Source organism: Cheilinus undulatus, linkage group 12 (assembly GCF_018320785.1).
Source record: "Cheilinus undulatus linkage group 12, ASM1832078v1, whole genome shotgun sequence".
In the NCBI taxonomy this organism is placed as follows: Eukaryota; Metazoa; Chordata; class Actinopteri; order Labriformes; family Labridae; genus Cheilinus; species Cheilinus undulatus.
Genome location: NC_054876.1, coordinates 36,265,583 through 36,292,557, shown reverse-complemented (window position 1 = coordinate 36,292,557; position 26,975 = coordinate 36,265,583). Strand labels below are relative to the sequence as shown.

At 38.4% G+C, this 26,975-nt stretch overlaps 2 protein-coding genes and 1 long non-coding RNA gene across 7 annotated transcripts in view; 1 reads left to right on the top strand and 2 right to left on the bottom strand.

Annotated features, from left to right (window-relative positions):
* LOC121518769 overlaps positions 1–4,476 on the bottom strand; it is a 30,323-nt gene extending 25,847 nt beyond the window's left edge. The window contains exons 1-2 of the long non-coding RNA XR_005992671.1: positions 4,398–4,476; positions 3,965–4,095 (exon numbers count right to left, since the gene is read on the bottom strand). This is a non-coding gene — a long non-coding RNA (uncharacterized LOC121518769). The remainder of the gene's footprint in view (positions 1–3,964; positions 4,096–4,397) is intronic.
* The window catches only part of LOC121518765 (calpain-5-like), a 30,222-nt gene extending 9,860 nt beyond the window's left edge, over positions 1–20,362 (top strand). For both annotated transcript variants that reach the window (XM_041801348.1, XM_041801349.1), the window contains exons 3-13: positions 931–1,062; positions 5,891–6,099; positions 7,624–7,816; positions 7,899–8,089; positions 9,136–9,213; positions 9,676–9,871; positions 10,550–10,672; positions 15,025–15,227; positions 15,739–15,860; positions 15,967–16,103; positions 17,874–20,362. In XM_041801348.1, the coding sequence (XP_041657282.1) occupies positions 931–1,062; positions 5,891–6,099; positions 7,624–7,816; positions 7,899–8,089; positions 9,136–9,213; positions 9,676–9,871; positions 10,550–10,672; positions 15,025–15,227; positions 15,739–15,860; positions 15,967–16,103; positions 17,874–18,056 (1,767 nt within the window). In that variant the 3' untranslated portion in view covers positions 18,057–20,362. The remainder of the gene's footprint in view (positions 1–930; positions 1,063–5,890; positions 6,100–7,623; positions 7,817–7,898; positions 8,090–9,135; positions 9,214–9,675; positions 9,872–10,549; positions 10,673–15,024; positions 15,228–15,738; positions 15,861–15,966; positions 16,104–17,873) is intronic.
* Positions 20,363–20,498: 136 nt separating this feature from the next.
* Positions 20,499–26,975, bottom strand: part of LOC121518767 (serine/threonine-protein kinase PAK 3) — a 66,845-nt gene continuing 60,368 nt past the window's right edge. For all 4 annotated transcript variants that reach the window (XM_041801350.1, XM_041801353.1, XM_041801351.1 and 1 more), the window contains one exon: positions 20,499–24,216. In XM_041801350.1, the coding sequence (XP_041657284.1) occupies positions 24,127–24,216 (90 nt within the window). In that variant the 3' untranslated portion in view covers positions 20,499–24,126. The remainder of the gene's footprint in view (positions 24,217–26,975) is intronic.

Sequence of the window (26,975 nt, the reverse complement as noted above, 5' to 3'; positions counted from 1 at the left end):
ATTTTCAAGAAATTAAAAAAAAAATACATATTCAAATTTAAAATACAAAAATAATGCTGTTCCACTTTACAAAAGTATCCTTTAGAGTTAACATCGCTTTCAGAATCTAATTATTTTCAAAGTGTTTCTTATCTTTGTGAAATCATGATACAATTTAGGCTTAAGAGTATTATTTTTCAATTCTGCTGCTAAAAAAGAGGCAGAAAAACTCTGATGTCTATTTTTTTATGTGACATAACATAGGTAGGGTAGAAATTCAGTGTAAAAACTTGTACTCAGTACTATTTATTTTTTAAAAATCTATAAAAGGCCAATCACAATGACCAGTCAGTAGTTCTTTTTTCTAGATCACCAGAATGTTATAGCAAAATCACAAGAAAACAAACTCTGTTATCTGGATAGACTATGAGGTATAATAATCTGTTAGAACTGCATACCAGCTTAGTTATCCTGAGATAATGAGAAAAATAAGCCAAGATCCCAAGACAACAACTGAAATTGACCTGTTAACTCAAGAGAAACAGTTATTCTGATCTCAATAACAAGATAATGAGTTAAAATCTCAAGAAAGCAACCGACATCGACTTGTTACCACTGGAATATGGACTGAATGAGTTGCAAAGGAGCATGTCCACTCAGGGCTTCCATACTCTAATGTTGTAAGAAAGCAAAAAACTTAAATTTACTTGAGATAAGACAAAATAACTGATATCCAGAGGGGCAATTCTGGCATTTCAGCAACACATAGAAAAATAGCTACAGGCAAAATAAAATAAATAACAGTAAGCGACATAAATAAAATAGATTAGTTTAAAACTGATGCACAAAGAGGTAAAATGACCATACAGATTATAGAAGTCAGAGAGTTAAACAGCTTCAGCAGCAGTGCAAGTCCATAACATAGTTACATACTGTATCTTTATGTGATAGGAGATAAGCCCAGAGCCACGTCTGTTTGTGGAGGGGATCAGCGCCCACGATCTGAACCAGGGACTGGTGGGTAATTGCTGGTTCGTCGCTGCCTGCTCCTGTCTGGCTCTAAAGCCAGATCTCTGGAAGAAGGTGAGTTCACTTTGTTGTTTTATTCTGAATGTATTAAGATTAGGGGCTAGAGTGACTAATGCTGGTAAAAAAAAAAAAACAAATGTACAAACTGATACTTCAGGTATAGCAACACTGATTGTTTAAACATGTAAGTAGCTGTCGGCACAGTTCATATCAGGTCAGCAGGAGTTCACCTGAGGGCTTCACACATGATTTACAGCAGAGGAGAACTCCTGAAAAAATGGCATCAAAGAGTGAGACTTCAGATTTGTACTGCTTTTAGTGTAGCATTAAACTAAACCATTCCTATTAACTTAACTAATATTCAATACTCAAACATTCAGATTTACAGCTACTGAGCTTTTGCAGACACATGATGAAATTGTTTACTACAGTTGAAGGTGGAAGTGGCAGAGTTGACTACAGGGGGGCTACAGGTCAATAATTTTGTTGCAGGCATGTTTTGGAGTTTTGAAATTTACCGACGGTTACATAATGTTTAGTCTAGTTTTTGAGCTGAGGCCTCTCCAGTGTGCTCACAATCAGAGAAACTTGTGAACATTGCACAGAAAGAGGTGTTCTCTGTTTACAGGCAGTAATTTTAAAGCATACAAAAGCCTTGATGTTTACATAGCTGTCCATATGGATACTTCTTTGTTTATTTTTTCTTCAAAATGTCGAAATATGCTTATCAGACATTAAATAATAGAGAGGCATTCGCCAGTGCTCTGTTTTCAACATCTTGTTTGGTTAAAGGTCACTGTTAAACTGTGACACATTTTAAACACAAACAGCAGCATTTGTTATTGTTAGCCCATTCAGTATTTCTGTTGCGATAAGACAATGCCATGTTTTACATTTAATTAAAAAAGTCAGGTTTATAATACTGACATTTGAAGTTTCTGAACTTTCCGTGTACTAAATGTGCACTACACAGATCACCATAGGGAATTCCTGGCTGTGTAACTGGGTAGCACCTGTATCCAGTAAGCAAATAGTGCATAATACTGTCTTTTGGAAAACACCAAGCACCCCACACAATACAGAGAATAATTTTTTGCATGATTGCTAACAAAACACTGTCTTGACCAGTTCTTCCACAGAAGCTATCCTAGCAGCCCCAAAGACAGAAAATAAATCAGTTATTTCCACACTTTTCCCATTCTCAACCAACATCGTATTCTTCTTGATCACTGGATTTGATTTTAAAATAAAGTTACAAACCTTCTCGGGTTAAATTTTCTTGCAGAATCCCATAAAGTATTCAAACAACCTTCACTATGCTAGATCGACATAAAAAGTGACAACAATTAGAGGCCCTAATGGCCTACGGTTATATTTCTGAACGCCAGCGTCAGACCTTATGCTGAGCTTTGTGTAGAAAATTTGTGAGAAAATGTCACATGCTGTTTATTCACACGCTTAGAGGGCTGTTCAATAAAAATGTAACAGACAGAGCCAGTATGAGTGTTTGGATGTTTTCCAGTGTCACATTTTTTGGTCTTATCACTGAAGAAGTTCCCTCGGGGTAAAAGTTCACAAAGTGTCTTATTTAAGACTAACTAAATAAATAAAACTTTTTAAACTCTCTGATAAGATGTAATGACCTGAAATACCACCAGAATTACTGCTTTAAGGTATTAACAATATTCTGAAGAGACGGAGTTCTTTAAAAACAAAGAGGGAATTAGAGTGACAAAAATATGTCTATGTATCCTGCAGAGCCCCAGATGCTCAACAGATGTGTCAAAATACACGTTTAACTTTCCAGCAGGTTGGAGCAACAATGAGACAGTTTTGGTAAATTATCTATTAGACTTTCAAATAAGCTACTAACAAGACCTAATGATATTTTCATTAATAATAACAAGATTCTTAAGTGTGTATTTTTGATAAAACATAGACAATGTAATTTTGAGGGGGTTATGAGAGCTAAAGTATCAGCATGTTTAGTTTTAAGACATGACACAATGTCTGAGTTAAATATATCGCTTGGTTAGGGTGGTGAGGTGGTTTATAGCGCCTGCTGTATAAGCTGCAACACATATGTTTTCTTTTTAAAGGATTGTTAAGATTTTGCGTGGTCACATTTTCATACCTCCTGTTTAGCATCCTTCATTTCTGTCTAGGTTTTGTTTAAGTGTGTAGGCTACATTTATTTGGCCAAACGAAATAAATGTCAGGGGAAGTTTCAGCTGTCTGGTCATGCTATATTGGTACCAGACTTTTTTTTTTTTTTTTCACAAAAACCATTGTTTTGTAGCGCTCTGTATTAACTGCTTTTAAATACATTGTTCTGTTTTTTTTGTGTGTTTTTTTTTTTTTTTTTTAACTTAAACTTCTTGAGGAAGTTGTGGCATGAACTGCTTTTTCATTTTCTGTGTGCCTGGGTGAATACCTTCCTTTCTTTAATTATCACACATGAACTTAAATTTCCATTGCATAAAGTAGTTTTTAACCCTTTAAACACTCTAATCCCCTGTTTCAACTGTTATTTATTAAACTCATAGAGACAAATGTGAATTTCAAATCGTTCTTAAAAAATCAAATCAAGATACTTTTTGAAAATTAAGTTTGCAGGCACAAACTATGCTCTTTTTAAAAGTTATTAAGTCAAAATAAATTCCTGGCGGAAATAAAATAGTCGCCCTTTAAATCAGTATAATGGCAACGTTAAGCTTCCGTAGAATGCACTAAAAGTAATCAGCAAAATACCTTTAATTTTTCTGCTGAGAAAAATATTATCGACTTTTTTTATCGACTAATTTACTCGTTAAAAGCTAATCATAAAAAAACGGTAATAAGTAAATAAAATAACCCCGTCGCGGGTCTGATCGAAACTCTGATGGGAAGGAAACGTCCAGCACCATGAACGCTGCTGTCACTCACCAAACAGAATCCAGCAGTGCTACAGACTCACTTTAACAGGGGATGTGTGAGAAACGACGGTCCAAACTCCCTCACAGCCGCTAATGGTTCTCAGCCACCGGGAAAGGTAGATCCTCACCCCCTTGGCTCAGCAGCGGAGAAAAGATGTCCATAGCTCGGGTTCTGCATGAAGACAGGAGAGCAGAAGTTCATACCTGGGTCTCGGTCACGTCTTAGTCAAAGCGCAAGACAAAAGAGAAACGGCCGGCCTCTCTCAAGGAAAAGTACTACACTAAAGTTAGCGCGGTAGGGGGATGCAGCTATCCGTCTTTGGCTCCATGCTTTACATTAGCAAACATGCCAACAGCTAACAGCCTAATGGGTTACAGTTAGCACTCAAAACTTAAAAACTTTGACAACGATCGTGGCCATCTAACACAGTTTTCACCAAAGACTTTAGTCACTCAGATTTCCCTTGAACTCACGTTTAATTTAGTAGATTAGCAAAGCTAACGGCCAAAGCTAACCGCCACGCAAGACCGTCAACGAACATGCCGCGATCTCGCGAGAGAGCGAACAAGCCAGAGACCACACTCCGATTTGCAGCTAGTTGGTCGCAAGTGACAGTCTACTGTAGTAGTAACTGTAATGTTTCTGCTTTTAAGCACATTTTAACACTGAGATTTGTATTAGATCATACAGGTTTTGCATCTCTAACTCTGGGATTTTAATGTTTGGATTATGTTTGGAACTCAGAGATTTATCCCAGGGTTACAGTTTCTGTTACCAGTACTATATTCTATATTTTGCAAAATAATAACCAGTCTTATCAAAGCAAGAAAGAAGAATTTATCTAAAGATTCATGCTTTAGTACAGTATATATTTTTTAGTGTTAACAATAATGTGGATGGGCACACTGATAGAAACCATTAGGAAGTTATGTCAGACTTATGACTTAGCTGATGTGCACAAGTCTCAGGATACCAGTGAATAAAGCAGAAGGAATTGAATTTTTTTCAGGGAAAATTAATAAATAATAGTGAAGAGAGGCAAAAAAGCTGAAAATGGCAAAAAAAAAGTGGTTACAGAGTGGTCAAAATGGGTTAAAAGTGGCAAAATGGGATAATTGCTGCAAAAATGGGTTAAGAAAAGCAAAAAGGGGCAGAAAGAATGTTGAAAAGCAGTTAAAAAAACTTGCACAGGGTTACAGAGACAATTTTAAAAAGCAAGAACTTGTTAAAGTGGCAAAAAAAAATCTTAAAATCTTAAAAAATCTTAAAAATGGGTGTGTGAAATCGTTCCAAGGGAAAGAGAAGCAAAAATTGGTTTAAAGTGGCAAGAATTGGATAAAAGAGGCAAAAATAGGCTGAAGGTTTAGAAAGATGTAAAAATGGGCAGAAACACGGATGAAAAGGGATCTGAAAGTGGCATGAATAAGTATTTTGAACATCAGAACCCAATAATAGTAAGACACACTTTTCCGCTTCAAAATGAGGGAACTATAATATAGGCTATATTATATAGCTAATAGTTAGCTAGCACCAATGCTTCTGATCCAACCAACACACATACATGGATATCAGTAAGTCACAAATTTGGAGGGCTAGGTTTTTCAGGGTCCTAGCCAATTCTGTGGGCAAGGCTGACTTAACATAAGAATTCCCTCCTTCATATTCATAACACTCTGCCCTGCCCACTTTTTACCAATTAGAATTATTCAGAAAGTTTTATGTAAACAAAACGATATCAGGCATGATTGGCTGTATAATTTGACCGATTCAGCTACCCTGTGTTACATTAAATATGGAAATAGTTTTACTGTGTGTCTCTTTACATTAATGTGACTATTGTAATTTCTGTTAATCTCATTGTTTTATAAAGTTGTTCACCACTCATGTGGGGACTATAATTACCATTTTAACAGCTGCAAAAGCTGGACTTAGACTTAGTAAAATGTTTGTTTTGTTGTGTTTCCAGGTAATCCCTGACCACAAGGATCAGGAGTGGGATCCCAAACACCCGGAGAGCTATGCAGGAATCTTCCACTTTCAGTTTTGGGTGTTTGGAGAGTGGGTGGACGTGGTGGTGGACGACCGGCTGCCCACAATCAACGATGAGCTCATCTACTGTCACTCCAAAGACAATAATGAGTTCTGGAGCGCCCTGCTGGAGAAGGCCTACGCCAAGTATGCTAACATTAACACTTATATACTAATTATGTATTTGATGGTAGTACATGAACAATAACAAAACAAAAATAAGCCAGTCTTGTGTACTGTACTGTACTATTTTGTTGGCTATAGGTGTTGGTTTAGAATTTAGCCCGTGGTTGCAAATTGTAGCACTCCTGTCTGTTTACAAAGATGAACAATGCAGGCCTACCCCCTCCAGCAAAACAAAAATGTAATCACAGGTAGAAGAAGAGCTAATCACCCAGCAGGTGAGCGGAATAAATGGAGCAAACTGTGTTTTTAAATGCCGTTGTGTAGCATAGCATAGTTGATCACTGAACTTTAAGGTTTTCAGTGAAGTTTTTGGTGTGATCAATGGAGGTTTTATTGTTATCACTGCACGGATGCTTGTGGACTAGCTTATTTAACCGCCACGCCAGACTGAACATGACGCATGAATTAAGGAAGTAGCGGCTACCCTCAGTGGCTTATAGGTTTGTTGTGTTTTGCAAAATGAAGTCACTACAGCCATGGTGATGTAGTTTGGAGCCAAAAAATCTACAGTGGAGTCTGCCATGTTTTTTGGTGTCCCAACCTTTCCTCTTACCAAAACACACATTTGACCTTCTGGTAAAACAGTCAGTATAGCCCTGAGCAGAACAGATGCTAGCAAACAGATTCAGTTCTCTGAAAGTGAACCATTGTCTGCTCTTCTGCATGTAAACAGAGCTGTCTCTTTAAGTAACATAAAAAAACAGCATAAATAAGCTTGATATCAACTAATTCCTAAAACAGCAACTTTGTATCAGACCAGGATAACTTATTATTATTTCTCCAACTTATGACTTTTCCTCACTTATGTCCTATAGTGCAGCCAGTCAGTAGGAGAAGCTCAAAATGTTTTGGCTTTTATTTTGGGAAGTTATGTCTACCATCTTGTCTTTTTGGCTAGACCAGCAATTTTTTTCCAACAGTTTGACTCATTTCCAGTGAAGCTCATTTTGTGCTCTGTCTGCTGTCAGGGGTAAAGAATTAAAAGATTAAGATTCTTAAACTCTTAGAAATGGATGCAGCAGATGTGAAACTAAAATGTAAACACAAAATGATACAGATGAATGAAGCCAGTATCCTCAAATGCTGTTATTTCTTTCTTGGCACTGAATTCCCTCTACAAGTTTTCACCTGAGCTGTTTAGGACATTCTGTATCTCTGCAGTTTTTATTCATCAATAGATATGGATAGAAACCACTTTCTATTTATTATCATGATGAATTTTGGAGATTAAATGCCAAACAGAAATTCAGCTATGGTTTAAAATAAAATGGCAAGGACTGATTTTTGGTACTGTCTCCATTTCATTATCATTGCTATTATAATTTGCCTCTTTTTGTAAGAAGTCAGGGCCAAGCTGTGCAAGAGTAACCAGTTTAATTCTTTCATGGAAAAGTGAATTCACTTAAAATCTGGCAGACATCACCATAACTAAATTGTGTCCCCACCTCTAAATCTACGTGCTTTAACTAAACCCTGTGTGTGCAGACTGGCTGGCTGCTATGAGGCCCTGGATGGAGGAAACACGGGAGACGCTGTGGTGGATTTCAGTGGAGCTGTGACTGAGGCCATCGACTTGGAAAAAGAGCCTTATTATAAAGACCAGAAAAAACAGGACCAGCTGTTTGAGGATCTTCTAAAAGTCTATGACCGTGGCGGAATCATAAGCTGCTCCATTAAGGTCTGTGCCCTGCCTCTTTGTGTCTGCTCTATTGTGACTGGAACTAATAAATTGATTGTTTTCATGATTTCTTCTTCTTCAGGCACAGCCTCATGAAATCGAGGCCAAGATGGCTAATGGGTTGGTGAAAGGTCACGCATACTCAGTGACAGCAGTGAGGAAAGTGCGTTTGGGTCATGGGCTGCTGGCATACTTCAGGAATGAAACCATTCCTCTGATTCGCATGAGGAATCCCTGGGGCAAGACCGAGTGGAAAGGAGCCTGGAGTGACACGTAAGAAATATTTGAAGACATTCAGTGGTCTTGCTGCAGACTGTACGTCTCTGACAGTCCCCCTCAAAGACCATTCATTTGAGAGTCTAAGTCAGAACAAAAATACACGCTAAAACTTCCAGGGTTAGAGTTAGGGCGAGGGGTTGGATACCTAAAGTTAAAAGTTAAAAATCTGAAAAAACCTAATCATATTTTTTTCATATGAAGCCAAGCAAGGAATCTGTGGAAAATCATGTCCTCCATGAAACCATATTAAGGCAGCAAACATAGCTCTGTTAGCTGTGTAAGCTATGTAGATAATGTAGCTACATAGATAAAGCTAACTTAGCTACATTGTCTTATGTAGTTACATTGTTAGTTAGCATAGCTATGTTAGCTCCAGCTTAAGCTAACAAAGCTAAAGCAAGCCATCCTTGAGTATCTACTTCTAAAACGGGTTGATACATAATTTAATTCTAGGTTAGACCTCTGACCTTTTTCTCTGTTTTATTCATGAAATGTTTCTTAGTCTTGAATGTTTGCAGTGTCATTATTTCATGAATGCAACTGCCAGGCTGTTTTTTAAAATAACGTTGAATTTAAAAAGGATATCTGAAACTAGAAATACTGACATATTACAGCACATCTGTTCTTACAGAGACGGTGTCTAACGTAAACGGTCTGTCATAGATGTAGGCTCTGCAGCCAGCCATTGACTGTATAGAAAACGTAGTGTCATCTATTGGGTTTTTGAAGAGGCATTATGAAGCCTGATGGCGGTCACCATGTTTGAAATTCTAACTTTAACTAACTTTCAGCCAACTCTTTGGCTGTTTCTGGGAAAGTGTTGGACTTGGGGAGTGCTAGATGAATCTTGGTTGCTGGCCACTTCATTCCTTTCTCTCAGTCATTATAGAGGCGCTGTATCTAGGCTGACTGATGATCTGATTCTGTTCAATCATTTTCAAAGCTGGCTCAGATCTTAAGAGGTATAAAACAACTTTCGCGTCTCATGTATTCACATAAACGTACCTCAACAATTACTTTGCTTTGTTTGCTTGTTTCAGCTCAGACGAATGGTCAAAAATTGGTGATATGGAGAGAGGAAACCTGGGTATTGTTGTGGAAGATGATGGAGAGTTCTGGTGAGTAGATAAGCTCCTCTTCTTACATTAGTCCACCTGTGGTGTGCAGTTAAATTGTCTCCTCTGTGGCAGAAAACAACATGAACATTTCAATCATAATAACCTTATGCCTCCCCCTCTGCTTGCATCATATCACTGTGCTGAGCCTCACCCTCCAAATGACACACCAAAAATGCAAACAACTATTGCTGCACTGTCTGCTCCTCTCAGTTAGATATGTCAGACTCAGAGGATAAAAACACCAACAACTTGAGTCAGACTTAATAAGTTTCTTTTAAACTGAAAACAACAGAGTGCATGCTGGCAGACACTGATCAGACACATTTATTTAAACAGAAACATTTCAGTTTAATGACTTTAGTGACATGCAGTGATCAACATTTATTTTAACTGCTGTTCTTATTAGCTTAAGTTTGCCAGCGTAGCTTTAAGATTAATATTTGTTTTTGCTCACACCCACAGGATGTCATTCGCAGACTGGTGCAAGTTTTTCACAAATGCAGATGTGTGCCGTGTCATCAACACTGCGCTGATCAGCATCCATAAAATATGGCACGAGGTCGTTCACTTTGGGAGCTGGACCAAAAACGCAGATCCACTTTTGAACCGCTGCGGTGGTTGTAGTAACCACAAACAAACATTCCTGCAGAACCCACAGGTACTCTAGACTTTCTTTATACCCCTGTCTTCTTGTATATGTTTACTCATTATTAATATGTACTGCAAGGTTATTATAATGGTTTTGGATTTTTCATTAGTTTTAATTTCTACTTAGTTTTTACCTTTTGTTTTTAAATTTCAGTTTAGTTTTAATTAGTTCTTACTTCTGGTTTGTTAGTTTAGTTTTTATTTTGCAAAAATGCTTCATTTTAGTTTAGTTTTTATTAGTTTTAGTGTTACTTTCAGTTTTTTCTGCAATGTAGGATACCTGTCTGGGGCAAAACATAAAACGGATCTTTACTTTTCACTATAGTTATTCAAATGTAATGTTTGTATACCACTGAAAACCTAAAATTGCCATTGTGTGAAGTTATTTTCAACTAAATCAGCCGATTTTATGCTCTCCGGGCTTGGGTGTTAATGTCAGTCACTATGATAAAAGACAGAAAGACTAAAACTAAGGAGATTTTGTCCCTAATTCTATTTAATTTTAGTTAGTTTTGTAAGCAGACAATACAGTTTTAGTTAGTTTTTTTTTTATTTTTTAAAGCTTAGTTTTATTTAGTGCCAGTTAACTAAAAGGATTTTTACATTTTAGTTTTAGTTAACTATAACCTTAATGTACAGAAATTCTTAATATGATTAATCATAATTTAATTTCCCCTGTCTTTCACAGTACTTGTTTGATGTCACAAAAGACGTGGATGAAGTCCTCATCTCCCTGCAACAGAGGGACATCAGGATCCACAAAAAAGCTGGGAAAGGAGAGAATTTAAGCATCGGCTTTGGTGTCTTTAAGGTAACACATGGTGAAACACTTCCAACGTACTAGGATTTTCATAAAAAGTAGAAACCCTAGAGCACCAGTTCTGGGAAATTTCTCGTTTTACAATGAGGAATGGAGTCTTAAGTTGGTAGTTATGAAGTCATGGTATTTACTCATGACAATATTTCTGAAGATTTACGGTATATTTTTAAAGCTTATGGACTTCTTATGTGATCTATAGCAAAAATAACAGAAATGCTTTTATTTTAAAAACATGGTTTGGAAAAGTGTTCAAAAGTTGGCATTCTTACAACATATTTTATTGATGTGATATTTCAGTCTTTATCTTATGCACACAGTAATGAATAAACCAATGGTTTATCACAGTAACATAGTTGAAAGGTTTGTTAATCATTGCAATAAGATCCCTCTAAGACTAACAAGCATGAGTTCATGAGGGAGGAAATGGTTTACGTCTGGGACTAAGTGGTCAGTCAAAGGTCAGTTTATTTTGAGGGTAACAGGCTCATTTAATCAAATTTTGTTCCTTGATTTTGGCCTTATTCAGCTCCTCGTTTGTCGATTTCACAGTTGTTTGGTGTTTGCAGTGACAGGCAGACATGACTTGATAGGTTTATCAGAATTTAAACAGACCATTTCATCAGGAGGTTAAATTAGACATGATTTATCAAGGAAAAAAACACATATTTTAGTGATTGTTTCAAGCTGAAAATCACAGTAAAATAAGTCATTTAAGCCCCAAGGAGGAGTTTAAAAGCTGGTTTGTTCTGTTGAAGCATTTCTGCAGCCATTTCAGATGTCTCATAGATTATGGGTAAAGTAAGTGGTTGTTGGAGTGAATAAAAGCTATGCCATTGCATTCTTTCCGAGTTACTGCATATAATAGGGGCACTGAAACCACAGACTCCTGAAAACAGGAGTTTTACATTGAAGTTTCTTTTGTTCGGGACAGAAAACAGTAATAAAGATAAAGCAGGACAACTCAGTGATGTTTTAAAGACGGTCTTAACTGTTGGTAAAGTCCGCTTCAGCAGCCGTAAAACCTGCCAAACCAGATCTGATCCTCTGCCAGGATTAGATTGCTGCATTATAATGAGGCTTTGTAACCTTTGTGGCAAAGCTGACATCACATTTCCTGTAATGTGACTTACTTGTCAGAGGTCTGGCTCGGTTCAAACACACTACACACTGTTATCATGCCTACACAAGTGCTGCCAAAGGAGGAATAAAAGCTGCTGTCACAAGGAGCAGGGATTAAAAAAAGCCTGAGCCTGGATTTAACCCTTGTCATGTATGGTCATTGGTAAGTGATGAGTCGGCCTACTTTATGTGACAGATTCCAGACAGTCTGATTCCTTTCTCTGTTGATACTGACTTTAATTCAAATGCTCCTGTATAAGAAGTAGATCAGCAGCAGAGGTGAAAAAGTACACAACTATTGTACTCAAGTAAAAGTACAGTCACTCTGGTTAAAATGGACTTAATTGAAAGTAGAAGTGCCGGTCTATAAATTAAGTAAAAGTAAAAAGTATCAGATTTAAAGTTCTTTAAATACTGAGTAGCTACTGAGGAGTTGTCCAGTAGATTCAATCTTCCTTATTGGCTAGAACAACGAGATGATAGATATCCAACCAGGTTTTGCAGGTAAAGTGGCACCTCAATAATAAAGTCAAATACACAGCAAAATTGATTTTGTTAATTTAACTCATAAAGTTAAATTTAACACTTTAACAGTGTCTCTAGTGGTCCACACTAGACATAGTTAAACTTGATTAAGGTGTTAAATATTTTACTGTATGACAACACTCCAGTAACTCTTGAAAATCTGTGATAAGGGGGATTTCCTGTGGACAGAAAAAGCAGATAATCAACCTCACTGCAAAGCAAATGCAGTCTGATGAAGTGTAGTATGCATCCTTTAGGAACACCTAAAGTCAAAGGCAGGAACTCTAACTCAGTTGATAACTTCACTAATGGTGCAAATGTTTCTCACAACAATCCAAAAGAAAAATCGCCAAAAGAACCTCGGCAGGGATCACTGCACAACAGGAAACACCCAAACACAACTCATCATTTGGCCCAAGGCCATGATGGGAAACTACATCTTCACAACAGCTGTACTGGATGTGATGTGGAATCATTCTCTCTGTGTGCTACTGTGTAGTCAACAGAGGTGGAAAAGTACAAGAGTATTGTAATCAAGCAAAAGAACAGTTACACTGTTGTCTCTAAAGTAAAGGCACTGATTTGGCCGCACAGATAGCCTAGCAGTCTAAGGCGCTACCCATGTGTGCGGATGGCCTGGGTTCTAATCCGACCTGTGGCCCTTTACTCCATGTCACCCCTGACTCTAGCCACTGTCTTCCTCTACATATTAAAGGCACGAAAAAGCCCAAAAATAAATCTTAAAAAAATGAGTGATTTTAAAATGTACTAAAAAAAAGTTCAAGTACCCCCAAAACCTGCATAAATCCCAGTAATCTGAGTAAATGTTATTCGTTACTTTCCACTCCTGATCAACAGAGACAGTGGACTTTCAGCCTTACAGATCTTTTAATCTGGAGCCTATCCCAGCTGTCACTGGGCGAGAGGCGGGTTACACCCTGGACTGGTCACCACTCAGTCGCAGGGCTGACATATACATAGAGACAGATAAGCAGGCACGCTCACATTCACACCTACGTCCAATTAAGAGTCACTAATTAACCTAACAAGCATGTCTTTGCTGGTGGGAGAAAGCCAGAGTACCCGGCGAGAACCCACACATGCACGGGGAGAACATACAGACTCCGAAAATGAAAGGCCCTGACCAAGAAGCGAACCAGGAACCTTCCATCTGTGAGGCAACAGCACTAATCCCTATGCCGCTGATGCTCTTTGTAAAGGACATAAAATGGTTTTATTTTCATACCTTTATATGGAATAAAATTGAATGCTGTGATAAATTTGAATTTTGGGTTGGGATTTCTTACAAGACAGCATAGAACCACTGAGCTAAAGGATTAATTCTGCACACTTTTTAATCCTTTTATTTGATGTTCCACTCATCTCACCACTTCAAAAACAATTTTCATAAAAAAAGTGAGAAAAGTATACTAAGAATGCTGGGATTTTGAAACACTATCTAAAAACCCATTTAATCCATAATTTGTTCAATTTTAAAATCATCAGTTATATTCAGTTAATTGTATATGTCACTATCATTATTCTATTATCCTTTTAAATTAACGTTGTGCCTATATTCTGTTCTTCAGAATTTTGTTTTGCTAATCATCATGAAAATCTTATTTTCATCCAGTTGGAATAATGCTTTATTATTCTAAAACTTTTTAACATTAAATGATATATTTTTAATATTTTTTTTGCATGCAGCATTTCAGTTCTATTGATTTGTCTTTATTTCCTGCCTCCATTAGTCTTGTCACCCGTGTTTTATTTCATTATTATTTTGTAGTATTCTAGTGTGCATTTCTTTCTTATTTATCATTAGATACTATGCCACTTGTCAGTCAGTGTTCAGCACTTTGACCTACAGTCGATGTTGTCTGACAAATACTTGCCCATAAAAATAGTATTTAGTTTGATTGATTGAGCCTAAGTTTATTCACTGCTGTGCCACCAGGAGGCAGAAGAATCTGCAAATACTACAGAAATAATTTTTACTCCTCTTGACTGTTTAAGTCCTTAAATTTAACATTTATCACATCTGAATGTCATCTGTCCTGTGAATACTTCTCACATTATGCTGTAGACTGATTATTGGAGTGTTTATTTTAAACACTGTTGTGCAAAAACTAATCTTTGTGTTAAATCTATAGTTGTACAAACACCAAACCTTAACTAGATTCCGATAAGGGCATGTTTACTCTACTGTCCTGATTTATTCTGGGTTTTATCTAATTTTGAATGAGACACTGAACTCTGCCTGTTTTTTTTAATCTCACTCTTAAATCCAAGGTTCAAATCGCCTGCTGTGTCTGGAATCCTTCTAGATAATCCACTTCGTTCTGTACCAACAAAGATTAAACTGAACAAGGTGTTCACTTGCTACAGAGTTTTTCTTGTACTGGAGTGAAACCAGGAGATGATTCAGTCAGTCAGTCTTGATTAAGACAGTACTAATTCATGACAAATTTTATCTCAAGACACTTGATGATAGACTGACATGAACACTGGCAACCAAATTAACAATAAAAATGAGGGTAGTTACAGCAGCTGTGTTTCTATGTGCAAAGACAAATCCAGGATATTACAAACCCATGCCTGATCACAGTGTTAATACACTTATTATGAAAAATCCCTACGACTTTTATATTCGGATGAAGCGACTCAGTGATTGTTCAACATTTCTTTTTGTTTTACAGGTGGAGCTGAACAGAAAGTACCGGCTGCATGACATCCTGACGCAGAAGTGTGTCGAGACCTCAACCTACATCAACGCTCGCACCGTGTTCATGAGGAGCATGCTCCCAAAGGGACGCTACGTCATCATCCCCACCACCTTCAGACCTCAGACTCTGGGTGACTACATGATCCGGGTGTTCACTGATGTGGACTCAGGATGCAGGTATGAACTGCTGTGATGGTAAACCGCTGACTCTGTGTTACTTCGGCTGTGTTTAGTGTTTCCAGATCGTTCAAAGTTAACAATCATCAGGTCTTAAAAGAGGCTGCAGGCAGAGTGAGAGCACAGATGTTGTTTGACTGCTCATTTCTGCAGGATGAGTAACATCCAAGTAAAACACTCAGATAAGTGTTTTGGGAAAAAAGGATGATAAAATTATATTCATAGTAAATTACTCATAAAGTAACAAATCTCTATGGTTTGCTTTTCTTGGATGAAATCTTGTTTTGTGTCTGACTTTGTCTGACTTTCTCTTTGGCCGACCTGAACACAAGAACCAAATCATGTTTGTTCACATAAAGGTCATCCAAGCCAACGAGTCTGATTAGTTTAGTGTCTGAGAAACAGAGGACTGATGTCACTTCCTCTGTTTTTAAATTAGCTCTCAGGAACATTTAGTACAAAAGAACAGGAAATCAACTTTTATCCTCATCTTTTAACTCTCCTCTCTCAGGGAGCTAACAGAGGATAAACCCAAGGTGAAATGTTGGAGTTCATTCCTCGGTTATCCACAAGTTGTGTCTCACGTCTACGTCCATGCAGCCGAAGGGCTGCAGAACCAGGAAAGCCCAGGAGGTAGGAGGACTTCACAGGAGCTCACCATATTATATCCTGCTATGTTTAATCAGCATGTTTTACTTAAGTTAAGTTTGCTGACATGAATCTGTACATTTTCATGCAGGTGCAGACCCCTATGTGATCATATACTGTGAGGGCAAATCAGTGCAATCCACCGTCAAGGCAGACACCCTGCAACCAGAGTTTGCAACCAGTGCCGTTTTCTATAGAAAGAAGCCCAGAAAGCCCATAACTGTGGAGGTAAGAGCCCCTGGCGGCTGTGTTTTTAATCCTAATGACGTGGCATAATTTAGTTGCAAGTCCAAGTCATATGAAAAACCTTTGTCTTCAAAAAGGCAGACTTTTCAGACATCACACCTCAGACAGATGAGTCATTTTAACAAAATCCATTAAGGCTGTTAGTACAGTGCCTATAAAAAGTATTCACCCCCTTCGATGTTTTACCCTTTATTGATTTCCAGAATAAATCATGGTCAGTATAATTAGGCTTTTGTGACAAAAATACAAAATTAATCTCTTTGGTATCAAACTGACAACAGATTTCTAAAACCTAATGTCAATCAAATAAAAATATTTAATGTAAAATAAGTGAGAATAAGTGAGATACACCTGAGTGCAGTGAATGGTCTCAATTAATTGTAGTATAAAGACACCTGTGTCTGGAAGGTCCAGTCACTGGTTAGTCTGTATTCCTGGCTACCATTACATCATGAAAGCAAAAATCACTGCAAGCAACTCAAAGAAAAGGTTGTTGAAAAGTATAAGTCAGGGAATAGAAAAAAAAACATTTCAAGGCACTGAACATCATCCGCAGTTCAGTTAAATCAATCCTCAAGAAATGGAAGGAACATGGTACATGTGTAAATCTCCCTAGATTAAGCTGTTCTCACAAACTTAGTGACCATGCATGGAGACTAGTAAGAGAGGCCACCAAGACACCCATGACTACTCTGAAGAAGCTACAAGCTTCAGCAGCTGAGATAGGAGAGACTCTGCATGCAACATCTGTTGCCTGGGTTCTTTACCATTCAAAGCTTTATGGGAGAATGGCAAAGAAAAAGAAGACTCATAATAAATATTGACTACAGTTCACCAAAAGGCATGTGTAAGACTCCATGGTCAAGTGGAAAAAAGTTCTTTGGTCTGATGAGACCAGAATGGTGCCTTCTAGCCGTCAGACAATACCCTAATGTTTGGCAGACACCAAACACTGCACATCACCACACACACAGACACACACAAACACCACTGTGAAGTACAGTGGTGGCAGCATCATGCTGTGGGAATGCTTCTCAGCAGCCAGCCCTGGAAGGTTTGTAAAGGTAAAGGGTAAAGTGAATGTCGCAAAATAGAGGAAAATCATGGAGGACAATTTATTCAGTCTGCAAGAGAACTACGGGTCGGGATAGGATTTATTTTCCAGTGAGACAATGGCCTGAAGCATACAAGGAAAGCCACACAGAAATGATTAAAGACAACAAGGTGAATGTCATGGAGCTGTCAAGTCAAAGCCCAGACCTCAATCCAATAAATTTGTGGCTGGACCTGATTAGGGCTGTTCACACCCGATCCCTGTGCAACCTGACAGAGCTTGAGCAGATTTGCAAATAAGAATGGAGTATAATTGCAGTGTCCAGATATGCAAGCCTGAGTGAGACCTATCCACACAGACTCAGTGCTGTGATTGCAGCCAAAGGTGCTTCTACTAAATACTGACTTGAAGGGGGTCAATATTTATGCAGTCACTTATTCCATATTGCATATTTTGAGTAATTGTTGTTACTTTGCAGAATTCTGTTTTCCCTTAGACTTTAAAGAGAAAACAAGGGGGTGAATAATTTCAACAGGCACTGTAATACTCTAACAGTAAAGAGTACCTTAAAAATGGAGCATAATGAATTAAAAAACAATTAAAGCTCTTATGTAATGATAAAATGCCAGATTGTAATTGTCAGTCACTGAACCAAAAGACAAACTCTAATGCCTAACTCCTTCTTCTGTGTTCTTCAGGTGTGGAACAGTAACGCTGTGAAGGACGAGTTTATGGGTCAGGTGGTGCTGTCAGGGTCGACAAAGGACTCCTCGGACCCTCAGAGACTTAAGCTCAGGAAACGAGGACGGCAAAGGGCTGACGAGATGCCTGGGAACATCACTCTGAGGATCGTCACGGCAACACAGCTGACCGCCATATGACCTCACCAGTGACATCAGAGTGGGAGGAGTCAGCTGGATGTCTTATTACAGAGAGAAATTTACAGTTATTGCACAGTGATGATATTTCTTGTATAATTCACTGAGAGGAAGCAGGGCACAATAGGACAGACTGAATTTCAGTTTGTTATTTTTGTATCTAAATGTTTAAAATTTTGAATATTTTTTACCATCTTTTTGGTCATTTGTAATAACTTATATTTTGTTATGACATTTTACAAGTAACTTGTAAAAGCATTAGTCCTCTTTACATATGTTACACTTGATACTGTGAGAAAAATGGCAGAGATTAGCCATCCATGTCTTAAATACATCATGATTTTTATTTTTTATCTTTAGAAATCTAAGGAAGCCCTAAATGGACCTGCAAATAGACATTTTAATAACTCAATTTAGCATATTTTAATATCATCAAAACTACATTTTACCAGGGTATACGGTATAATTCCTCATCATTAAGAGGAAATGTGAAGATAATAACACAACTGTTATTGTACAGTATCTAAGAATGTGAAGCAATGCTCTCTGGGGTTCTTAACAGATAAAGATCGGCCTTAATAATTTTAATTTCCGTGTTGTCCGACATTGGCGAGTTCCATCCTACCAGAAGTTCCCTTTACTGAAAGCTTATAAAAAGTCACAGACTACTTTAGGACCTAAGATAACCAACAAGCACCTATTAGCTTCATCTGCATTTCACATAAGAAGGGTTTAAGATAGGTTTAAATGTTTTTTACAACTATTGATGGTTTAATTGTGCTTGACTTTGCTGCTGCAGCACACAGCACTAAGCCTAAACTTCATCTCTTACCACTAATCCACAGAGAACGGAATTAACGTGTTTTTAAACTCACATTGCCATGGATCACATGGACCACAGCCAGTGGTGTATGTTCAACAGTTTGACTTCAGAAAGGACCATAGGGAGGTGCCAGTGCTGTGCCAGGCCAAGGCTTGCAAGTATATGTGCCAGTATGGCTATACATGAGCACAGGGGCATAGCTAGGGTTTTAGAGATGCCAGAAAAAAATATATAACACAGAGCCCCTCTTAACCGGCTAGCCAAGCAACAAATGTTATGCCATTTTTACAAATATCCATGCATTGTAATGTATTTTTGAACCATAATTTACCATTTATGAGCAATATTTTTAATATGGTTAAATTAAATCTACTTGCATTATCTCACAGTGCTGGACTATACCATGGACGTTTTTAAAGGAAGAGCAGGGGGCCCCCCGGTATTTTATTTTATTCTATTTGATACAAATTTTAGTCTGTTTACTAATTAATTTAGTCGCTTTTGATTCAATGATGACACTTATTACTAGGAAAAAATAAATAAAAACACACTTTTCATTACAGGTTTCTCAATGTGTTGGATTAATAACTACAGACCAGATAAGCTTACTTTGGTGCCACTTTTTAACTGCTTTTCTTCCTTGTTAGGCCACAACTCTACATTAAAAGAAAAGGGGAAGTCTAACGTCATCATTCACCACTGAGTGATGGTTTGACTGGAAATACTCCTGAGTACTGACAAGTGACTGGCGGAGCAGGGTAGAATGACTTACAAGCTTTTACTCTGTCTCACAACAATCACTGCAGGCTTAGAGATCAACTGCCACACTAAAGGTAGCAGACGCACAAAAATGACACAGCTGCATATTGTAGACTTTGCTGAATGATATGGATTGTCAGGCAGGAGGACAGTTTAATCCTTTTCCCTTTTGGGAGATTCCAAAAAACTGACTACCACCTGTGTGCCAGTGTGATTTATATTCCAGGTTTTACAGTATTTATCCCTTTATTTTGAGATATTAATGCTTATTTTCTAGGCCGTGCATGTCATGCTAGCAATGCACACTGTGGTAAGTTGGGACCATTTTAATGTTTGTGCGTTTGCAAATCTGGGAATAAAAGACATTGTAAATTTAGATCTGCAGAAAAACAGAAATTACTCATTCTCAGAGGAAAATAGGGTAAATAAAAAATATGGATGCACATCTGTTTAAGGCTTCTGTAGAAAAACATGCCACATGTAAAACTCATCATTCTTTCATCATGTATTTCTTCATCAGCTCATGAATAAACAAAAAGAGTCAGGAAAGCCTACAAGTATAACCACAGATATTGGTTTTCTTCCTCTTTTTATTTCAGTCCAGTTCCCAAACTGCAATATTTTGTGTTTTTTTTTTTTTTACACTCAAGACACAGCCATGCACAATTCAAAGTTCAAAAAGTCTATTGCTTCAACCACAATTAAAAATAGTCTATCCAAAACCTCACTTCCCCGTCGCTCGTTTGTCCTTTTTCAAAGATGGGGAAAGGCCTGCTGAGGTATGCCCGATGGATCAGCAGTTTATATTTTTTACAAAGCTAGACAATAATAAGAGTAATAATAATAATAATAATGATAATAATTTAAAAAGCAACATTTTTTGTCTTTGTTCCATTCTCTTGATACACATTAATAGAGGAATTTTCACACCACGTGTACAGGTTTACACATTCAGAAGAGAGGAATGTACAGGAGCAACCACAGAAAAAGGGGGCACAGCAGCGGTGTCTCTCATCCAGAAAAATCCACCTTTGTGCTCATAGTTCAGACCTGTACATGGGGCCGAAAACGTCCCGGCGGAGCTTCCTGACAGGCCACACACCTACCTACACACGCACGCTCACACACGTACTAACACTCAGAGTGCTGCATTCATGGGCTCGCTGTCCAGATGAAGGAGTGTCCGATTAAAAGCCCAAACAGGAGATCCGGGAGTGCAGAGATGGTGTGAGTGTTTCTCTTTTTATCCAGGGTGCAAAACATTTATTGATACATACCATAGAGCAACCTGAATATTGTCATTTTAAGTTACATAATTCTGAAAAAAGGGGTGTTCCCATCATATTTACATACATACATACATATCCTAACAATCTTAACCTATTCAAAGATGAGATACAGTGTATAGTTCTTGTTTTACATGCATGATTTCTGTTGCGTCCTCACTCCTTCATCTTCTGTACATCTGCTGTACAAATGGAGGTACAATAGGACTAAAGCAGCTACCCCGCACCTCATAGTCAAGGTGGACGACACGAGTGAGGCATCTTCTAGTGCAGATTGAGGTAGCCCCCTAACACACAGACACGCACACATACACAGAGATGCTACAATGGGAAAAGCCTGGCAAACAATGTAGATATCCTCTGTACAGAAGTGAGGTTAAACGCTAACCAGGTTTATGCTAGCAAAAATAAGGTACAGGACAAGGTACAATCATAAAATGGCACTCAGTACTCGATCAGCTGATAACATTCCTCCTCTTTAGTTTGCCACATGTCCAAAAATTCACTACAAAACATGACAGTATGTCACATAAGACACCAGAAAGAGATGAAAGGACACTGAAGCATGGGTCAGCAGCAGGTTAAATACCAGAAGAGACGTCTGCAGACGTGATGGTGCTTAGTTATTTAGGAAGGCAAGGGTATCTGTGGCAAACATGTTTATGCACAGTCATATAATGCTTTCTGGGACAGAGGTAAAAAACATCCATTTCATTTTTAATTCTTTTTTAGAAGGGGGTATTTCTCTCTCTTACCCTCACAGTGATGCACAAGGGTTTTAAAGAAACTGTATGTGGCACCACAAAAATAATCTAACCTCAATTCACTGGAAAGTCTTAATCAGTGGTTCTCAACTGGTGACTCAAAAGTGGGTCACAAAGCCATTTCAGAGTGTGCCTGGGGAACAAAAGATGCAGCAAAAAGTCTATGCTTCAAGGGCTCGCTGTATGTTTTCTATCATGCAGTGCACCTGCAGTAGTAAGCTGTGTCTCAATTCAGGGGCTGTATCCATCATAACGTGTTTTTGGAGATCAGTTTTGTCACAGTGGTGCATTGAAGGCTGTCTCATTTCAAAGGCTTCTTCAAATGGCTGCAAATGCATCCTAGTTCTCCTAAGCCATGAAGGATGCATCCAATGCAACATATTTAAAGATTCCTTGCATAGCAGACAGACTGACCAGGGCAGTCTGTTGTGGAGGGACAGCAAGAGGGTATCGACAAACATCCCTGTTCGTGTTTTTCTGAAGTCAATTGATCACCCAAAGTGTTGGCAGGTCAGCAGGTGTGTGGTCTCCAGTGATCTGACAGTCTGGCTGAGTTTTCTAGCATGTGCAATCAGAGGATTAAAGATGTAAAATCTTTTGAAATGGTCCTGATGTCTGTGGTCTCCTACAGTTTTAACATTGTTTGAGATTTAAAAATCGTCTAGTGTGTGGCCAGCCTAAGAAACATGTAAATTTTGTATTTCAACCACTTAAAATCTTTTATGTAATCAGTTATGACAAATATTTTGAGTATTTTCAGCTGTTTGGTTTTACAGTGTAGGATGCTACCCCTGAATTAAGACACAACTGTAATGTAGTTCATTCACGCTCCATCAGAGTAGATGGCACCTCAACCCTAAGTGCCAGCCACTTTTAACAGCAAAATAATAATAATAAAAGGAAAAGTGCATTTGTTTATGGTGCTAGAGAAGTATGGTGAAAACTGAATGCATAAAACAACGGTTTTCTCACCGTGTGAAAACACGCGGCTAAAAAGATGAGATTGTTGACGTCTGCTGTAAGACTGTACTTTGAGTGGATCTAATCTGTCATGAAGGAAGCAGTTGAGAACCACTCATCCCAGATATTAAAATGAAAACCTTTCCAATCACATAAAGTATTACGCCACTTAACTTCAATGTACTAAATTGAAAGGCTTGACAATAATTCAGAAAAATGTGAAACTGTCCCAACAAATCTGGTAAGTTGACAATATCCTAACTATTAAAAGAGAAAGAGGTACACAGGCTGAGCATTTACAAAAATCCTATTTGAGATTTTTGCACACAGTGACTGATATAATTTGTGTTTCAAAGCAGTTAGGAAAATTTTTGTGAATCTCCAGTTAAAGTGCTTGCATTATTAGTAATGCTGACACTATTTTATATTTTTTCTAATCATTTCCTATCCCAAAATGCTGACTGAGCTGATCTCCTCTCTTAAATAAGAAAAAAGTATGTCGAATAAATATCTAAGATGAAGTTTTTGCATGTTGATTGACATTATGGATGCTGTGTTTACCTCTGGTTGAATTCAGGGATTTCTGCAGGCAAAATGTGCAACAACAGTGTTTCGGTATTTCTGATAGTCAGATAGAAATCAGCAGATAAACAAAAGCCAGCCATGACTCTGTTACAGGGCCGTTGGGCAGACTGGATGTAAAATCTGCATCTCCACCTGGGTATGAAGCAGATTAATGAAAGGTGTTTAAAGCTGGTATAAGTCGCGTGAAATCACACCTGACTGTTTCCCCTGTAGCTGCACCTTTACACACATTCACACATACACACCAAAATATGCTGCCTCAAGGTGTGTCAATCTGCAGAGGAGTAGCGATGTGAGCCGTAGTCATGCAGGCGGAGGTTGGTCTAGACTCCCAGAGTCACTCTCCCTCATCAGCAGGTGCAGGTGTGGCCTGATTGTGCTCCACGGATGGACCAGAGGAAAGAAAACCGACCCTCACCCCGGCCTCTTCATCACTTTCTCCTCATTACTCCTGGAGTTCCTTCTTGAAATGAGCACATTTTCCTTTTGATTTTTCACTGTTTTCTTGTTTTTTTTTCTGAGAGACTTTTGCCAAACTGGACGTACCACACAAAGGGATGTGCACAGGTTCTGTACACGCACACACGCTTTCTCACACACACTTGTGACGGGCTGCTCTACATGTACAGAGTGCTGGAGAAGTAAACGAGGAGGCGAAGTCTGTTCAGCAGCATTGGGGCCGAGAGGCTGCAAGGCCAGATGTCCGTCCTGTAAGTGAGGCCTGGGGGTCTTTTGTCCTTGTGCTGTCACTGTATGTCACACAATCACCCCCACCCCGCCCTCCTTGTGCTGTCACTGTCGTGTCACCCACCGTGCACGCACCCAAGCCCCTGCCCCCATGAATGCACACATCCCAGGCAGGGCTCCAGCCTCAGGTGGGGACAGAGGGCTCAGCCTTAGCGACTGCTGTTCTTTATGGCTTCCTTTGCAGCTACAATCAGAGGCGTCAGGCTGGAGAGAGGCTTCGCCAGCTTCAGGAAGGAATGCTGCAGATACAAAAGGAGAGATAATGTCAATTTGGAGCCTCTAACTGTAAAGAAGGTAGCATATTTACCTGCTGTTTTTGTAGACTGTCTTGTAATTTTTGTTATAAAAAGCTGATTAAAGTTATTACAGTTTAGTTGTTTATATAATTATATAGTCATCATAGGCATAGTTTCTTTTGTTAGAAGTAGTGTTTTACGAGGTACATGGGAATAATACTTGTATTTCTTCATTGAAAAATTGATGGGAGTTCCAGCATGGAAGACAGGATATAAAACTCTGCAGAAGGGGTAATTTACACCACATAATTCAGATACTGTTATGAAACTCTGATGTACAAACTAAGTTAAACTTAATGCACAACTTAAAAAAAACAGCACTCTTCTTTGCTGCCAGAAAGCCACTCTGTTTTAGCACTGATCTGCAGATGCAGCACATACAGGGTCCTCTGCCTGCAGCACACTGATCAGCTGTTTGGGTCCATTGGCTTTAAAAGAGACAAAAATACAGACAAGCTCATGAATCCAGTGGTTTGTACACCCTGTGCAGAGGCAATAGTTGTCAACCTGGGTTTGGTACTGTCCGGAGGCTTAAACAGCTGATTGTGCCTGCTTAAATATGTGCTGTAGTCCAGTGATTTTTACAAGTTTTTTGCCCAAGGCACACCTAAGATAGAGCCAAAATCTCAAGGCACACCATCCCTAAATTCATGCACAATCTCTCTTTAACATGTCTTTATTTATTTCTTCATTTGATGTATATTTGTAGCAATAATACATGGTTCTTCAAATCCACAACACATGCCAAGACCTTTCTAGCCTTCACCATTTGGGAACAACTGGGGTACACAAATCCACTAAAAGTGATATTTGTGCTGCGTACACTTCAGCTACATCTGCCTTATGTATAGTCGTTAATTAAAGCAATATGCTGTTGTAAATCCAAACCTTTTTGCCCCTGTTTATAGGCATTTTACATCTAATTACTGAAAATATGCAGCCAGTTAATTCTAGTAAACTATCCACATTAACAGTGTCTGGTCTCAGTCTGTGATTACAAACCTGAAAATAAAGAAAAACCTGCAGTCTATTAAAAGCATGCAGGATTATATGACCTAAAACACATTTTATGTTTGATGATGAATCATGAAACAAATCAGTTTTTAAACACTAGTGTTCACTGTTTTATATTGATTTTGATTACATTTATGCTCAATATTTCACCCTCAATACTCATTTCAAAAAATGTTCAAATCCTACCTCATCACATATTAACTCTTTCTAAATTTCTGATGTTTATAATCCATTTAGTGTCTATTTTAGGCTCTATTTCTCCTCCTTTATGAATCTCCACTGATGTTTTTGAAGTGTTACTTAAGTCCACTGTGCTCTAGCGTCCAATCAGAGAGTGATATCCAAAAAGGGGGCATGTCTTTCTGTAAAAAGAGTTCAGTCAGGAACACTCCTGGCGTACAATTAACCATGTTATTGCAAAATGGATCTACTGTTTTACTTAGCGGAGAAGGCTCTGCTCAAAAGATGCTCCCTTTGTTAGTCAATCAGCATGCTTTGACTTTCCAGGGAGCGCATGGCTTAGAAACCCCCATATGTATAGATACATTTATGCAATGGGTACTGAAAGTAATGAAATTAGTTCAAACGCAGTTAATCCATAGTAGCATGAATCTGAATATGAGGCTGCAACAAGCTTTATGCTATTAAAGAGGAGGCTGTCGTGGAATAGGTTAAGCTTTGCAAGCAGCAGCAGAGTGGTGGATCAGCATAAGTGAAAAATAAGTCATATTCAAATGACCTGCTGTATGAGTGAAAGAGCTGTGATTGGCTGCAGGAGCTAGGAGGCGATATTTAGGATCAGCTGGCCATCAGCTGAGCACAGCTGAGCATATGGCTACCTTGTCCTGCATGAACTAATGCTAGGCTTCATTTCTGGGAAGACTGCTTTCATGTGTCTCCGCTCATTGGTCCTCAGGCCTAAGTCCCCGGTCCCCGATCCTCCAACAAGTTTAGCAGCTTTAGAATAAATGGTCTTTAAGATGGCAGGTCAGAAACTACTCCAAAGACCAAGGACTGATTAAATAAACAACATGGGAAGAGAAAATTCAGTATCAGTCTTGAGAAGGTAATGGTAAATTAGGGCAAATGTGTCTTTCAGACGATCAAGTATTGTGTGCACTAGTGTTTATATTTGACCTCTGTCTGACATCTGATTGAGACACACAAGCTAGCCTTCAGGGTGAGCATTCATGTCAGTGTCAAAGACAGAGCAAACTGTTAGAGGTGATGAAGTAGAACATTAGAAAAACTGCTCATGTGTTGGCTTTTAGGGGGAAAAAAATCATCCAAACAACAACAAGTAAGGATTTTCACCAAAGAGACTAAAATGATTCCAAATATTTGATGTGCCACAAAAGTTGTAACCCACCCCAACAAGATGCTCTAACCTTTACCACTGACATTTTCTTGCCTTGACATTACCATCCTGATTCTTAGAGGTTAACCACGAGTCAGAGGAGAAAGAGACAAATGCTACCATGTGTATGAGATGCAACAGAGCTATCCTTGGTTTCTATTTGACACCATAGGGCTGTGACAAAGCATCAGTATCTGACAAATTATATAAGAACACAGAGGTTATGCATTTTAAGTTGTTTTCACGTATGCATTTCTGAAAACATACCCAGGATGGTGGATGAAACAACAGTCCATTACTACGCTAAAAGCTTTTGCCCCATCATATAAGT